Below are 17,094 nucleotides of genomic sequence, written 5' to 3'. Positions count from 1 at the left end.
TTACCTTGGAAGATAGGTTCTTATTCCAAGACGTTTACAGTCTGAGATCAGATTTTGGCACCCTTGCTCATACTGAATAGCATTAGTTAGGGCTCAGCTGCTGCTCATTCAGGTCAGATAGATTAGAGTTAGTCATCAATTGAGATGGTGGTATTTGTGTAGAGCCCCGATGGTGATTCAAACATCTTTCTGTGTGGCAGTGATGCAAATGTTTTTCTGCTGCTTCTAGCTGTTTATCTATACATCTCTTTGATATGAGTACCATAAAAAAGCCTTTGCTTTAAAAAAAAGTGCTTTAAGAAGGAAACAGAATGAATGAAACTGTTTGGCACAGGGAAGAGGAGAAGGAATTTTGTACAGAGAGATTAGCATAGAAGAAAGCCCTGTATTCTGAACATGGTCCTGAGAAAGAAACCTTTAATGCTGGCAGGTTTTCACAGGGCTGCCAATAGATGAGAAATGATTAGTTTGTCTTTTTAAACATTGTCTCCTGCCAAACCCAAATCCCGTTCTCCCTTTTCCACTATTCAGCCTGCAGGATAAGAGGATGATGAGGTAGACAGTTGTGGTGTGGAAGGGATTCAAACAATGTGAATGAGATTTTGATCTTTTGGGACTTCTGTGAGACAGAGAGTGAAGAGGGGGAAAGACAAACTGGTCTTCATTTGCAGAAAAGGCTTTAATCTCTTCTCTGCTGTATGGCTATGGCTGAGACGGGAGTTGTCTTCCTGCTTATATTAAATTTCCAGACATTTAATTTTGACCAGATGCACCATGCAATTATGGCAGCTGATGGATAGCTATAAATGAATTAGTCTTTGGCAAACTGAACTTTATTTCAAAAAAGATTAGCATCATGGAAGATACAGGAAAGCAAATTTTGTGATAGGGTCAGTGCATTTTTTAAATGCTCAGATTTCTTGGCAGAATAAAGGACGCATTAGTGCAAAGAGGCAAAGTATCCTCATTTCTAGGCATACCTCTGGAACAGACGCCTTGCTGCTCTTCCCACACAGCAAGGAGGACTTAATACCAATGGTGAAGTCTGAACCTTGCCTCTGTTAGCTGAACTTTCCTTTTTGCTTGGTTCATGTTGGGGTTATAGGTAGCATTCCTGTCACTGCCACCATGCTCCCCACGCTAATTGTCATGAAGTACAGAAGATTCAAGCCTGCTTGGTTCCCAAGGCTGCTAATGAGCCCTGGGCTTTTCTCACCCTTAATGAATCAAGGTTTGTTTGTGGGGGATTCTTGTCCTTCTGTCTTTTTCCCTGGCCAGGGGAGGAGTCAATAGTTCACACAACTGAACAATGACTTTACAGTGTAAAGACGATGCAGCTGTGCCATCTGAAGCCATCCTCAGTTATGAGCAACAAAGCTTAAATAGATTGTACTGTGAAGAGGTACAGCTCTGCGAGTGTGAAGCATAGCTTTTGCTTCTGCTTCACTGACCCGTCTGCTTGCAGCAGTGACGGGCCCTTGACGGGAGCTCAGGCAGGGAGAGTCGCGTAGGGCGACTCTTTCAAAACCATTCTCTGTAACGCTGAGCACAGGAAAAGAAGCAAAATGAAGTTTCAGTTGGTCTCTGATGGGGGTATACCGCTGCCTTCTTCAGAAAATCCCATGCCCTCCATTCAAAAAATCGTTGATTCTAGTCCAAATCCACTTCAGGGGTTTAATAAGGTCACTAAAGTAAGCCGTAGTTCGTATGTTTTAGCAGTAGAGAGTACTCATACAAAAGTGTATGCTTACACAAACTCCTCCTAAGCAAATCACACATTTCCCTATCTTACTACATTTTACTATCCTACTGTCTAGAGGCTTTTCTTGTATTAGAGATTGGGATCATCACTAATTTGGGCTAAGCTACTGTTTGGCATGTACCTAATTCATCTTCATTTAGGCATTTCAGTTACAGCACTGTATGTTCCTTGTGGCTATATTAATCTTACTACAAACATGTATGTGATATACTTTTTGGCATATATATACAGGTATATATGCACAAAGATATAGCTGTACATAAATACAGCTGCATGTGTTATTGAAATACATAGCAGTATATATGATATATATATGTAGGATATCACGTGCCAGAAACATTATTCCTTTTGTTTAAATCCATATATATATTTACATAAATAAACACAGACATGTACTCTAAATGCTGTGCTATTCCTATAGTAGCAAGTGAAAAATTCAATCTGATAAAATAACTCAATGCTAATAGAGATTTTAAATTTATCAGTTATAATACTCTGGACTAATCCTTGAACAATGCCATACAAAATTGAAGGTGGGTTGTTTTTTTTTTAAGTTTTACTAATAGATGAGTGAAGCCAAAAGCAGCATCTGCAAAAGAAATTAAATTTTGCTGTAATAGGCTTTTGAAGTTCATAATTTTGGGTTTTAATAATGCATTTTAATAATGATTGCATAAAAGAGAAAGGAAAAGAGAAAAAAAATAAGAACATTTGGGCTTTTTCATTCTTAAGTGAACAGAAGGTGGGGGGGATAGAATAAAACAGTTTAAATACCTTCATGTGTGTATGTGCAGGTTCAAAACTTTGGATTGCTCTCCCACCCGGCATGGTGGGTTGATAGACCAGGGAGCGGTGGCGAAAGTTGACAACCCCCCATGGCTGACCCCTCATGTTTTCTCTTGCCTAATCGAATTTTACATGTGTTTCCAGATAGCTGATCAGCTTCCCTGGATTTCGCTGACGCCACAGGAAAGCTTTGCCTGAAGATGGAAACACTGGAGTCAGAACTGACCTGCCCTATCTGTCTGGAGCTGTTTGAAGACCCGCTGCTGCTGCCTTGCGCTCACAGCCTCTGCTTCAACTGCGCGCACCGCATCCTGGTCTCCCACTGCGCCACCAACGAGCCGGTGGAGTCTATCACCGCCTTCCAGTGCCCGACCTGCCGCTATGTCATCACCCTCAGCCAGCGCGGTCTAGACGGGCTCAAGCGCAACGTCACCCTGCAGAACATCATCGACAGGTTTCAGAAAGCCTCCGTCAGCGGGCCCAACTCCCCCAGCGAGACCCGCCGGGAGCGGGCGTTCGATAACAACAGCATGTCGTCCTGCGAGAAGGTGCTCTGCCAGTTCTGCGACCAGGACCCTGCCCAGGAGGCGGTGAAAACCTGCGTTACCTGCGAGGTGTCCTACTGCGAGGAGTGCCTGAAAGCCACTCACCCCAACAAGAAGCCCTTCACCGGCCACCGTCTCATTGAGCCCATCCCGGACTCTCACATCAGAGGATTAATGTGCTTGGAGCATGAGGATGAGAAAGTTAACATGTACTGTGTGACTGATGACCAGTTAATCTGTGCCTTGTGTAAACTGGTCGGGCGACACCGTGACCATCAGGTGGCAGCTTTAAGTGACCGCTATGACAAGCTAAAGGTTAGTGTTACCTATCAGTTTTTTTAGCCAAGCAGTGTGTGGTTGGGAAGGAAAATATCTTTTGGTTGCATGCTAAAGTCCTCATTCCAGCAGCCGCTGGGAAAGGCAGGTGTGTGATCTCTAATCATATGAGATACACATACAGATCTGTATGTGCGTTTGGTCACCATGTAAAAGGTGCCAGATTTTACTTAAGACGAAATTCCTCACTTGTGTTTGGGTTTCTCTAAAGCTATCATAAGGAATATGCAGTGCAAAGTACTGTTCAGGTGAATTTTCCTACCTACCTGCAGCTGGCAATGTTTTGCGCTGACTTCACATACGCAGACTGAAATGTCATGCATTCTTTGCACACGCTTTGCTGTTGATCATTTTTCATTAGGTTGCTTTCATTGTGAAAATCCCTTCACAGCACCCCTAACAGGAGATGCATTTATCTGTGCTGGCTTCAGGGATGCCAGCTGCCCATCCAGCCAGGGAAGCCGAACGGCGGCTCTGCTCTTCCCGTGCTGCCTCCCACCAGGCTCGCAGGCAGAGCAATCCTAGTAACAAAGCCAAAATTGTTTCTGATCTTGCAGCATTCCCACGGTTCTGGAAGCCCCTGGAGCATCTCCTGCCAGGTAGCTGGGAGGCTCCCGCAGCCTGGTCCTCTGCAGGACACCCTGAGCAAGGTGGCAGTCGGCAGCCAGGTCTCAGGGTGCTCTGGAGACTCTCCAGGCTGCCAGCAGAGGCAGAGCTCCTGCTGAACATTGAGGCCAAGGCAGGTGACCTCACACCCACCTGGGTGTGCATTTCTCTCATGCTGATTCTGTGCTGTTGCAGAGCCAAGGCAGGAATTAGGCATTCCCCACTTTCCTCCACCTGCTCCCTCCAGACTGTCTGCATGTGCCTGTGTGCAGCTGCGGGTGGAATTTTTAAACATGGACTGCAATCCAGAAATCACAAGCATGGAGAGCAAGGTTCAACTGCCAGCGTTTCCAAACAGAATTCTGAACACGGAAAAACCACTGAATTATAGGTTTAACTAACTTAAATACTTACAGATTAAAGTGTGTGGCTGCACTCATGTCTATGATCACTTTAGGTGCTCACTGGTGAAATCTGCACACGCATTCTGTGCAGGTTTTGCGCCTTTATGCTATGCAAATATGCACATCATATTCATATGAACACAATGAAAGATGCTTCTTTACCTGGACCCAATAACTTGCTTTCATCTCTTAAAGACTTTTTTATTTACCAAAGAGTTGTTATTTTTGCTTTCTCTTTTTCTGAACTAATTTTCTATTTTATTAGATTTGTTGTTGATAACATTAACATGGGCCATAAAAGTGAATAGCTGCCTGGATTTACTGTGTTTTTTATTAATCCAGTGAGTTTACATCCTTACCAGGTGCTACTATTTAGTGACATAACAATGTATTGATTTCCAACTTTATACCATTAGGAACACACTACTTAACATGAAAGACCTTCAACATTACATACTGGATAAGCATATTTTTGATGATGTAAAAAAAAGGAGTAAACATTTCTGGTCTTGTTGCACATAGATAATGCAAGTCTTGAAAGAAGACTTTAAAAGGCCTGTCTTCTCCCTTGTGATCTTTGACTCAATACTGTTGATAGGAAGAAAATGAGGATATTTTTTCATGATCTGTGTCTTTTCTGTGCAAAGATGACTAAGCAAGCTCTGAAGCTAGAAAAGATAAATAACATTCACATTGGATGTCACCCAGCTTAGCTAACCTAAAAGCAAGGCAACTGACGTCCTAAGCCTACTAAAGATTTTACACAAGCCACCTTAAAGACTAATTAAAGTACTAATTTAATGGTTAGCGTAGACTTGAGCCAAATAACTCTTGTCTCAGAATGACAACTCCTAGCATTATTTATATTATTTGTATGATTTTTTTGAGATGAAGAATTTCTTTGTACCCAAACTGTATAAAAGACCTTTGCACACACAATTGGTAGTCCATGTGAAATCCTGTTCCTATCATCTTAGTCATGAAGCAGCCTATTTCATGTTGGTAACACCAGTGATGGCATCAGTTGTGCCAATTACGCTGCATGTACGACACATTTACACTCTGGTCCTGGAATACTAGTCCAAGTGGTTTCCATGCAGATCCAGCATCCATTCTCTGTTCACAAGTAGGTAATCTGTCTTTCCTTTTCTTGTTACCGCTCCCTTTACAGGAATTAGTTCTGGTTTACACATCAATCTTAGAAAATAAGATTTTCAGTTCTGTAGATTGGCATTTGTCCCTCAGAAGTCGGAGTGATACCAGTTCCACCAGCATTTGGTAGCTGATGGTCAAAAATTTCATCTCCATTTTCACATTCAGGCCTCTTCCTCTTCCTTCCTTAAGGGTGATATGACCTCCTGAGTCACTGGTCTTTCTGTAATATAATATTAGGCATGAGATTGCAGATGGTCTTTATTAACTTACAGATAGTGTGCACCTACCCCATGCAAATTAAACACTAAAATGGATTAGCAAATTCCCACTTGAGAAAATGGGTGGTTGCTTGCTATTTTGCTGCAATGACTTTTTAGTATACGCAGGGTTTGATATAGGCTACTTTCAATCTTTAAAAAAAAATCTGAAAGAATGAGATAGCCAATAGTATAGATCAGTTTAAAAAATGTGTGATTAACCTTACCTTTCAAAAAGAAAAGCTGACCCACTTAAGGTGACTCTTTTGATTTTTCTTTTTAAATCGACACACTACTGGTACTAACAAAAGTAACTGGTGCTGTTCTGGGTGTTAAGCTATGCTAATTACTCACATTTTCTTGCAGTGGTGTTGCTAGTGGTTTAAACAATATCTCACCCGTCATTAAGCACAGGACAAAAGATTCCCTTACAGTCTAGCTCCTTTTGTGGCAAAAATGAAGCTCCTTAATTAGGAGTTCTGTACTCTTGTCCAGCAGAGGCATCTACACTGAAGTGTGTTTAACAGCGAGTGTAACAACAATAGTGGACATCTCAAAATGTGAAAGTGCTTTCCTTTGGTACCAATATCTCCATCCCTAAGAGGTGCTTCTATTTGTCAACCTGTACTGGGGCAGGGGGAATTGAGGGCATTTGTGTTCCTTGAGGAGGAATCCTTTCTTGCTTAGCGGTACAGCCACGATGCCACCTTCGTGCTCACTGTTGGTCTAGTGCTTATAGATGCGCTTTGGTTTGGTTTTTCTTTTTCTTTTTAAAGTTGATCATAAACAGATGCATATTAGTAATGGAAAAAGCAATAAACCATGACCAAAACAGAACAGGAAATATACTGGCAATACACAAGATTTATGATGTGGTGATCAAAATTGTGATAAAAATAATTTTTAACAGCAAAAACAATCAAGGTTTTAAATACAGGAAGAATAAATGACTGTGCTTACCACATCATATTACCTCAAAAAATATTTATGGTTAATTTTGATGTTGATTCTTCACTTTCTTTTCTTGTTGCAAAAAAAAAAAAAGAAAATTACAATTTAAACATATATTCTTTTTTTTTTCTTTCAGAAAAAGATAAAATTACTATTGTTGGATAGATGTACTTAAACTCATGAACATGAGGAAAAAACACAGATAAGATTTATTTTGAACAATAGAGAATATTTGAGGAGGAGCAAACTTCTAAAGTGTGGATGGAAATATATGACTCATTTAATATTAGCAAAGAGCTGTGAAGAGTTAAAACAAAAGGGAAAGATAGATGGTAAGACGTGTTTTGAAATGGTGTAAAGCCAGCATAACAGCATTGGAACTAATTTTTTTACATGTCTTCATATTTACTTAGAATTTAGCTTCTAACATATATCTTGCCAAAAATAGTTTTGGCACAATTTTTCTAATGCTTGGTCAAGAAAGATCTTTGCGGAATCAAACTTAGCTCTGGTAGCTTAGCTCTGGTTCACCATATTTCGGTTTTGAAATTTATTAATGCTGAGTTGTTTTGGGCATGTTTATGAAGCAGGGCAGCTCTCTGAATAGCACTCAGCAATTCCAGAAAGAGAAGGAGCTTCTTGTTTGTCTGGTTTCCAGATAGTTTTAGTGATAGAATCCATGCACATCTATTTTTCCAAATCTGTTGATTCAGGATGCAAGGATTACTTTTTCTACTGTGTGTCAATTCAACTACTCACAAATATTAAAGGAATAGGAATTGTTTCCACGTAGGGAGGAATGAATTAATATTTTCTAAACCTTTCACCATATAAAGGTAGGAGACTTTCTTAAGACCACAGCTTCTACAAATATGTCTGCTTCCCTGCTATATGCACATTATAGATTGAAAAACTTCTCATGTTTAAGTAACTTTGCAAAGATTCTGGAAAAATATGTGTTGAAACTTTCCAACTATTTTTATATGGCTTGATTTTGTAATCTCAGTTCATAATAATTGATATATTGCAATATGTTGGCATTTGTGTCTATGTAGAGTTGTCTACCATAGAAATATGGGTAATTTTCAGTAATGTCTAACTTAAGCAATATCTAGAATCTTGAATTTGAAGAAACACACATATGCCTGTGTTTAAGTAAAAATATACAGCTTCATATATATGTGTAGGTCAGTAAAAGTATAATCAAAGTCAAAGGTCAAATATATATATATAAATTATGCATCAATAGATTTACTTGTTTTCTATTTTTACAATTCTATGCATGTGTCCTTTTTAATAGCTGAATATTTTCATATCTAAATTTACAGTTTCTCTGCATACCCTTAACTTCACTACCTTGGTTTTTAATGAAATCTATTTTAATAAAGTCCAACTGGCAGTGATGCCTTTTTGTTTGTGCTAAAAGCACAAGCCAGACCTAGTGAGGTGATAGAAAGAAGTCACCTTTCTAAGGATCTGTAGATCCATAGGTGCACAACTTGCTAGATGGAAAGCACCAAAGATGCACACGTAACATAGAGTGCATACAATTTTTATGTGTTTAGCAAATTAGCATAACTGACAAGAATCCCCAATTAGTGACTGAAATGGTGAGGTAATTCTTCCCTGATTTTACCCTTTTCTGAATTCCTCCCCACCTTAGATAGGAACTAAACTTTGTTTATAAAAATGTGTTTCCGAGAGCCAGTTTCAGCCTTGGCTTCCCAGAGAATCTAAACTTAGACCCCAGGGCTTGGAGCCATTGGGGAATTTATTTTGTCTTTCTGTCTAATAGAGTAGGTATAGTGCTAGCTATGAATAGAATAATTTGCTGCAGAGCTACAAAAATATATGTAAAGGATAAAGAGAATATATAAAAGCAAAAAGACAAAAATCAATTCAGCATCAATATAGAAAGAGAGAGTATGTCAGTGTAATGGTGATATGTGTTATTAAACATTTAGATAAATGGCACCTCCTTTACATTGTTTGTAACAGATTGAGGGTGGTGCCAGTGCTGCAAGTTTAATATATAGTTAGAGCATCATACCCAACCTGGCAAAGTGTAGAGCTCATGGACTTTTATTATTATTAGATTAGATGCAGCTTCATATTATTATTATATTATTATTATTAGATTAGATAGTGTTTGATAGATCTTTCAGTGTACAAATTTTTTATGAAATTAAAATGATGAATAGTCACAGGGATTATTATGGAATATTATTTGATATTACTTAATTATTTAACCCAGAAATAGATGCTAAACTATAATTAACTGTCTACGCGTCAGTATTTGCAAAGATCCAAAAATATGAAGTTGTTGCATGGAAGAGGAGTGATGTAGGAATAAGCTCTTTTACTACAAAAATTTTCTATCCACACTTATTTTATTACACTGAAATATAATTACTAAGGCAGACTTTAGAAAATTCTCTCTTTAGCTCGGTGTTATCTGCTTTGTCTTTTTCCTCCGTTTGGTATTTGTTTTCAGAGTTTAGAAGGATAACAGAAAGTATTAATACAGAATATCAAAGTTAGTCTTTTATCAGGGGAGAGTGTGTGTATGTGTTTATTTTAGACACATTTTGAAGTTCTTCATGTATATGACTGTGGATAATGAACTATGATTTTACAATAGTTCTAAGTACTATGAGATTAGGGGGTTTTATCTGCCCAAGCTTCCTTAAGTAATATAAGCCAATTTTTTAAAACTTAATTTCAAAAATTTAATAGTTGGCAAGTCTTCCACATACTACTCATTTCCTCCCATTTTAGTGGAAATGACGGTGTTGAAGGTCTAATCCATTCAGGAAAATGAAAGAATTAAACAAAATTGTGAATAGCACAGCATTATTATCTTTGTTCTCGTGACCCTGATTTCCAAGGAAGCCAGACTAGTTCTCAATCTTATGTTGAATAATTTTCATGACATCTTTTTTTGTTTTACTTTTTCTGATCTTACAATACACACAAATTTAGCAATGATCCCAGTATAATCCTTCAAATTTTGGGCTTTACAGCTGTATATCTGTTATATTTTACTTTGACCCTCTTTCTTAAGTAAAATGTATGCTTCCTATCAAAACAATAGTTGTATATGCCATTAGCACTTGGGACCTTACATAGGGTTAATAACAAACAGAAATGGTCACTAATTTGGAAAGCTTGAATAGTCCATGGCAAGGGAAACTCCTGCAGAAGGTCATGGACTGGAAAGCTGTGTTGGTTTGCTAAAGCACATTTTGGACTCAAACCCTGATATGAGTGATAAGACTGTGCTTCCTTTCTCCCCCAGTTATATTTATCTCTCCCCAAAACCAGTCATCCCGACTCCATCTCTGTGGGCGTCCCTTGACTGTCCAGCAAGAAGTGTTGTCTTTTGCTGGGAGGACACTTTTGCCCTTGAGAGAAAACACCCACACCAGGAACCTGAGGCAAGGGGATTCCTGTCCTTCACAGCTTTCACATCTCATTTATAATGTTGCTCTCACAAATCTATTTCGCAGTTGTCTCAACCCAGTGAAAACTAAAGCGGGTGTAAAGAAAAAGTTAATTTTATCATAGTGTAACTATACTGAGCTATTCTTACACCTTCTGAAAGCAGTTATTTAAGTAATCCTTACATTTTTGCAGATCAAATGCTTAGTTGAAAGTACACTGTTTTCACCAGCAGAATGCTTAGAATATCCCGGTTAGCTAATAAACATGTAATATATATCACAGACTTTCTTGATGATTAGCCTTGATGGTGCCAGCAGGATTGATTTTTATGATAGCCTTTTCTTTTTTAATTTCTACAGGCTGGAGTAGTAGTATTACTTTTTTAGATATTTCTTCTTTTGTGGCATGTTGGTCCTATGCAATATCTCAGTTTACAAGGGTGGGAGGGCTGCATCTACAGGGTTATTTCAGTGCCTCAGACAGATGTGCTTGACAGACTGGGCCTTTGGGCTGCTTTTGTACCTTACAGATCCCCTCCATTAAAGATGAATAATCCATTTGCAGATGTTCCCAGTTGCCAAGATGTGATTCTTTGTAGTAGCTGGAACTGCACTTTCAAAATTTAGAAAATTCTGTGCCCCCTGCTAGCAGCTGTGTTTGCACATGCACTGTGACTTCCACATAAGAGCCCCCTGAAATTCTGACTACTGAAAATCAGAGAGGGTCAGAAAAAGACAAAAGCAATGAGTCCATAGACAGGCATATGGTTATGTAGAAATGTTTTCACCTGTTCATCTCAATTATTACTATCACACTTCCAGAATTTTTGGGCTATTTATATTTTTATGTTTATTACACGAATAAAGTTCTATCCGTTGGACTGAAAACCAGAGAGTGTAGTGGTTAGGGGTTTTTTCCATGCTCACAAACTTTGCATTTCTTGAGAATTGAAAATTTCCTGTCTAAATGTAGTCTCAGTCTTATTTTTTGAAACTTTGCAATTTTAGATTTCTGAGAGTATGTTGACCATATTAACATAAAGTAGGAGTATGATCCTATAATTATATTTTACATCATAAGGGAAATCAAATACAGCACAGACAAGAAAAGCAGGTAGATTGCATATGGCTAACTTTTTCCTTTGTTATTTATCTGTTCAATTAGTTGTGATATTCAGAATGGTCATCTGAATTACCCCAGACGTCTTGTTCATTGACTTTTAGTGGCCCAGAGAAGAGTGGCTGCAGAGATCAAATGCTGAAAGTTTGAAAGTCAAGGATAATTTGATAGAATAATATACTATAGAAAGTTTCAGATTTACATGACAGTTGAGAAGTTTTTTAACAAAAAAAAAAAAAAAAGAAGAAAAAGAAAACCTTTGTGGGTATTTGTGACTTTTAGACAGTTCCCCTGTACTATCATCTCTGCCAACCACATCTATCAAGTATAGGAATTAATTTACTTATTTTTACTAGGGTAATCCCCAAAGGCTCAGTTGAAACAGAAAGTCCTATAATATAAGGTCTTTTTTGTAAGTACTTGAGAGGTAATCCCAGCTTCAAGGAATATTCATTCAACCATCCTTAGAACAAAAAGCAACAGCAAGCATGACAGGTTTATAGATACTTTTTATGGTCACAGTAATATTGAAGTGAGCTGTTTGCATCATGTAATGGCCAAAATTAAAATAATGTTTGAAATTAATATTGGCTAGTTTCAGTGGAAGCACTACTATTTGATTTCATATAATTATTTTGGTTTGAAATACAATAACTCCACCTCCCCTTGTCCTTATGTTGAAAAGCCTGGATTCTTGTACTCTTCATCCAAGAGAAGAGGTGCCACTGCAGTTTCTGGCTCTGTATGTCCTTCCTTATGTGCCAGTCTAATGAATTACTTCTGATGTTGAAACTGATATAAGTTGCTTCTATAACAATACTCTTAACTGACTGAAATCTACACACCCTAAATTTGAAAAAAAAAAAAATCAAAAATATGAGAGAATCTCTTATATCCTCTGAGAAACAGATTTTCTTCTAAGTGTTTCAGCTTTAATTTCTTAATGACATTTTGGGTTTGATAGCAAATAATTTTTTAAAGGTTTATTCATAATAAAAGGAAAATAAAATCATTGTACAAGGAGAAGAAATCTTTAAAGTAAAGTATGTATCAGCTCATTACAGTAAATAGCAAAATGTGTGGCCTTTTTCATGCAATTTCTTCTCAGTGCCATACTGCATTAATCATTTCTTTCACCATTGTTTACTGTAGGCTCACCAGTTGTGGGTGGTAAATCATTGCTAATACCAGGACAGATGAAGATGGGAACATCAGTCTGCTCTCAGGCTGAGTGAGGGGCTGGGGGGTAGAGCTCTTGCAGCCCAAGATTTATATCAGGATGAGGTTGTTAATATACCTCTTGTTCAGGGGTATGGCTAAAACACTAAGCACTACAGCAATTTTTTAATTGATTACTGTAATTCTACCTATAGTTCATGCACATTTCGAAGTACTTTATAGACACTACACTTCTATTTCTGCCTCAGAAGATAAACACTAACATGTTTGACTACAAATTAGCTGGAACATCTCTGATAGCAGATAGTACTGAAAGATTTCTTAACATAGAATATCAGAGTTGGGTAAGGCAATGACTAATTTGAAGCAAATGAAGAAAAAAAATAAGTGCTTCCCCAGTTAAAATAATCTAGCTTTTTTCTTTCTTTTTTTTTTTTTTAACTATCCACACATATACAACAAAACATAAGACTTTTTGAACTCTCCTGTTTACCCCATGCAGGTCATGGTAATTGAGATGTCATGCTGTCTATGAATAATAATGTCCACTCAAGCTTGTAATGTGTTTGAATGTCAGAGAAATTTCCTACATGTAGATCTGGTTGATAGTTAAAATTAGCAAAAGTAAAATAGAAAACACATTATCTTTCATTAATTACCAGAGAAATAAAAATTTCCTATGAGGAAGTAAAAAAGAAGCTGTGTTGCTGTGTTGGACCTGTATTATACAGGTTAATATTCCCTTGGTAAGCACCAGAGCTTTGCTCCAAGAGCAGCTGGAACTTCCATAGGTTCCCACACTTCAGTAGCCTTCCCCCTGAAAAGCATCTGCATTTTTGGAGGTGTCCTGACTATTCTGAAATGTGAGACTATAAACCTGAGTTTTGTTATTTGTTAGGATGCTGTCAAAGTTTGAAAGAGATTAAAGATGAGCAACTGCTCACAACATGTGTGTCTTGTGGTAGAAGCATTAAGCAGATTCGTTAAGCTATAGGTAATGACAGCGTGTGCAAAACTTATTTCCAAATTAAGAGAGGAGCATATAGAGATTATAACTCATTCAAACTGAATTTGAACAATACCTATCCTAATAAGTTTCTAAAGAGTAGAGAATATTCTGATCTGTGTATGAATGAAAGTTCATCTGAATAGGTGTTTGAAATATTTTATTTCTTGTCCAAAGACTTGGAACACGTGCATGCAAGAAATCCCTTCAAAGGAATAATTCAAGTAACTGTTAAAATACTGCAAATGATATCTGAATGTAGTTAAAAAAAAAAAAAGTACTTTGAAATTCTCAATCAAAAAGTAGTATTTTTCAATGCATTTCCCAATATAACAAAATGGACTATAGTCTGTAAACTGTAAAAGGGAGGAGAATATATGTACAGATAAGATCTCAAGAGAAGGATAGAAGTGAATGCTTGGTAGTGAAAGGTGCTGTGTTTTTGCAGCAGTCAGGATCTCCTGCTGACTGTGTGATCATGCCTGCTTCCCCTGTGTAGGTAATGGCAGCTGGGGCAGTGGGTCACTCCAGGATGGCCCCGCCAGTGCTGGGGCTCTCCCATTGCACAGAGTGCTCCTCAGCTTGGCAGGGTGAGCTGCATTTGCTTTGGAAGGCTGGCACTGAAGGGTACAGCTCCTCTCAGTTTAAAATAGAACTCATTTCAACTACGTAGAAAAGTCTGTAATGTGAGAGAGCTCCTGCACTGAGGCCCTTCTTCAGCCCAAGGGTCAATAAGGTGCCCACTTACCAAAAGGACCCATCTGAAGCCTCATGGCATCTGAGGTCATGCAAACTTTGCGTGAATTTATGTGGCTCTTGAGTCTTTTCTTGCTTATGTCCCTTAAGTATGGGCAAACATTGTTCTTGGCCCTGCCTTTGATTACAACCTGTAACTTCTAAAATCTGCTGGAGCTTGTGGGGGAAAGGGCGTTATATTAGCCATACAAAAATGTTTTCACCCTCTCTTGAGCATTGCTTATGATCACTCTTGAGGAAAAACTGACCTTTCCAGTCAAATCCACCGAACAGAGCAGCACCATGAAGCCTTTTTGTGGTTTTGCACTTTTTTTTTTTTGCCTTTGCTGAATTAGCTTTCTTTTCAGACTTGGTAGACACACACTTTTGAAATTTTGATGCACTAAAATTCTTATGTAGGCAGAATGCAATTAATTACTGCAGTTGTTTTGGGGTAAGAATATTATCAGAGGAACCTTTTTACCCCATTAATTTCCTTGATTACTTCCAGATTTATTCATATTTATACTAGTTAAAAATGTTTGCCTGAACATGCAGTGAATTACTCTGAGTAAAACTACCTCTTCAGGTTAAGTTTCTGGTAATGTCTTTTGTTAGAAGAGGTTGAGTAAAGAGAATGATAAGCTACTAAAACATTTTTCTGGAAAAAGGAAAAACATTTAAATGAATTCTGAATTTTGAGTAGTTTTAAATGGGTTCTTGCTCTGCCTAAATAATTTAGCATACTCTCACTTGAAGGCAGTGTAATTTTTCTGTCAAATAAGTCACTACTACACTTAAGGGGAAAAAAAAGAAAACAAAACAGCAAATAAAACCAATTTGGAGTTCTACTATAAAATCTCATAATATTTAATTTCAACAGTGAAAGCTTCAGATTAATATTAAAATAATTTTGAATAAATTAGGAATTTATTTTAGTCTAATTTTTGCACCTATTGTGTGCAGAGTTGAGTGCAGTATAGGAGTACAAGTAAATTGTTGTGTTACTGGTAAATGATTGTCACAAGTTACAAATTCATATGTGGGAGAGCTTATTTTGTAATGATTCTGATTATAGTTTGCAATGAAACTGTCATGTTAAGGAATAAAACAGCAGAAGGTAAAGAGGGGAGTGCTTGTTTGTTCATGTAGTTTGGTTTGGGGTTTTTTTCTGATGTGTTGTAGTCATGCTAGGAGCCCTGGTTCACCCTGAGGTTCCAGACTGGAGTCCCTCACTGAATGACTGCTTGCAGAGCAGGCTGAGTCTGCTGTCACGAGTTTTCCTTGGAGGAACTCATTTCCTTCCTAAGGAGGTCTGCAAGGTCAGGCAAATAAATATCCAATCTTGAGGCAAATAAATATCCAATCTTGGAAGCTGTGTGTCTCCAGGCTGCTCCCTCTGAGTCACTCTTTCTACAGAAAAATTCATAGGGAAAGTCTGTCACAATCCCAAAGAAGCTAAGTGCTTCCATGAAGGGAAGCTGTTTTAACTGGGTGTGCCGGGTACAAGAGAAGTATTTTAAAGTTTTGGTGTTTTATTTTTTAATACATTACATATATAATTTCAGCATTCATGTTTTGGATTCAGAAGTCATGTAATTCTTTTCTAGTGTTGTGAAGCAGTATCACTCTGGTAGTGGGAGTAAAAGGTGTCCTGCTCAGTCTTAAAAATTTGGCTCTATTATTATTTTTGTTTTATATTATGTTTATAGTATATATCAAATTCTGGCCTCGGGCAGACCACCAAAATCCCACATTGCTTCAACAAATGTTATAAGATTTTAAAATTATTATTTATTGTTTTTGTTTATTTATCATTGACAATTTAGGATTTTTGTTATTTACACTCCTGGCACTGAAGGTATATTATGGGATAACTGAACAAATTTAACAAGCCTGCTTGCAACAAAAAGTGTTCTTTCTGATGATGTTGCTCTCCCTGTCTTCTGTGCATGCTGCTCATCCCACTGGAGCAGCTCCAACAGCTGTGCAACCTTTGGTGAACTGATTCCCTGCACTTTCTGCTGGCCATGAGCAGCCCCAGCAGTGCAGGGGAGCAGGCACAGCTCAGGTGGGAGCACTGAGGCTCATCCATTTCCTCCCTCTTCAGGCACCCAGCAGTCTCCAGGGACTGCACAAGTGAACTCCAGGAAGACTGCTGCCCTAGATGCTGATAGTAGATGCACAAATTAGTTGCCTTAAATATAATTTCCCTGCAGCTACAACAATTTGATGGCTAGTTCCTGTGCATCCACCATTTTCCTCTCCCTGTAGCAGTTCATCCCTACCTCCTATGCCTTGCCTGCTCAATCCCACCCTCGCTATGCCAGCTCTCAAGAACAAAAAAAACCCCCACATCTCTGCACAATAAGTGAATAATTTCCTAGGTATCCAGCAAGTTGAAATTATGCAATGATGGGTCAGATTTAGTCTGGTTGTGGTACAAAGTAAAGACAAGGATCTGACAGATTAGGACAGGAAGGAAAGTGATCGAATGAACTTTAAACATTGTCCTAAGGAAGGAGAAGCAATTCCACCTACAGCCCTTCACAGAGTGTAACAAAAGGAGATATGGCAATTTCTCTGTGTCCAGCTCTGTTAAGGGTTGTTCCCTTTATCAGCACAGAGTGGTTAAGATGTACAAACGTGACAGAATTTTAAGAAAGCTGAAAACAGAAACTTTCTTTTTCCTTGTGTTCTGAAGTGGCCAAAAAATTATTTTTACCATTAAAATTACCACTATGGATAAACAAATCAAAATAAACTGGAGATCCAAAAGTGGCACTATAACTATATCTATAGAAAGACT

At 38.1% G+C, this 17,094-nt stretch overlaps 1 protein-coding gene across 1 annotated transcript in view; it reads left to right on the top strand.

Annotated features, from left to right (window-relative positions):
- MID1 (midline 1) overlaps positions 1-17,094 on the top strand; it is a 237,549-nt gene that overhangs the window by 140,661 nt on the left and 79,794 nt on the right. The window contains exon 2 of the mRNA XM_058824959.1: positions 2,693-3,408. Within this exon, the coding sequence (XP_058680942.1) occupies positions 2,749-3,408 (660 nt within the window). The 5' untranslated portion in view covers positions 2,693-2,748. The remainder of the gene's footprint in view (positions 1-2,692; positions 3,409-17,094) is intronic.

The sequence above is a fragment of the Ammospiza caudacuta genome, chromosome 2 (assembly GCF_027887145.1).
Source record: "Ammospiza caudacuta isolate bAmmCau1 chromosome 2, bAmmCau1.pri, whole genome shotgun sequence".
In the NCBI taxonomy this organism is placed as follows: domain Eukaryota; kingdom Metazoa; phylum Chordata; class Aves; order Passeriformes; family Passerellidae; genus Ammospiza; species Ammospiza caudacuta.
This window is presented reverse-complemented; position numbering and strand designations above follow the sequence as displayed.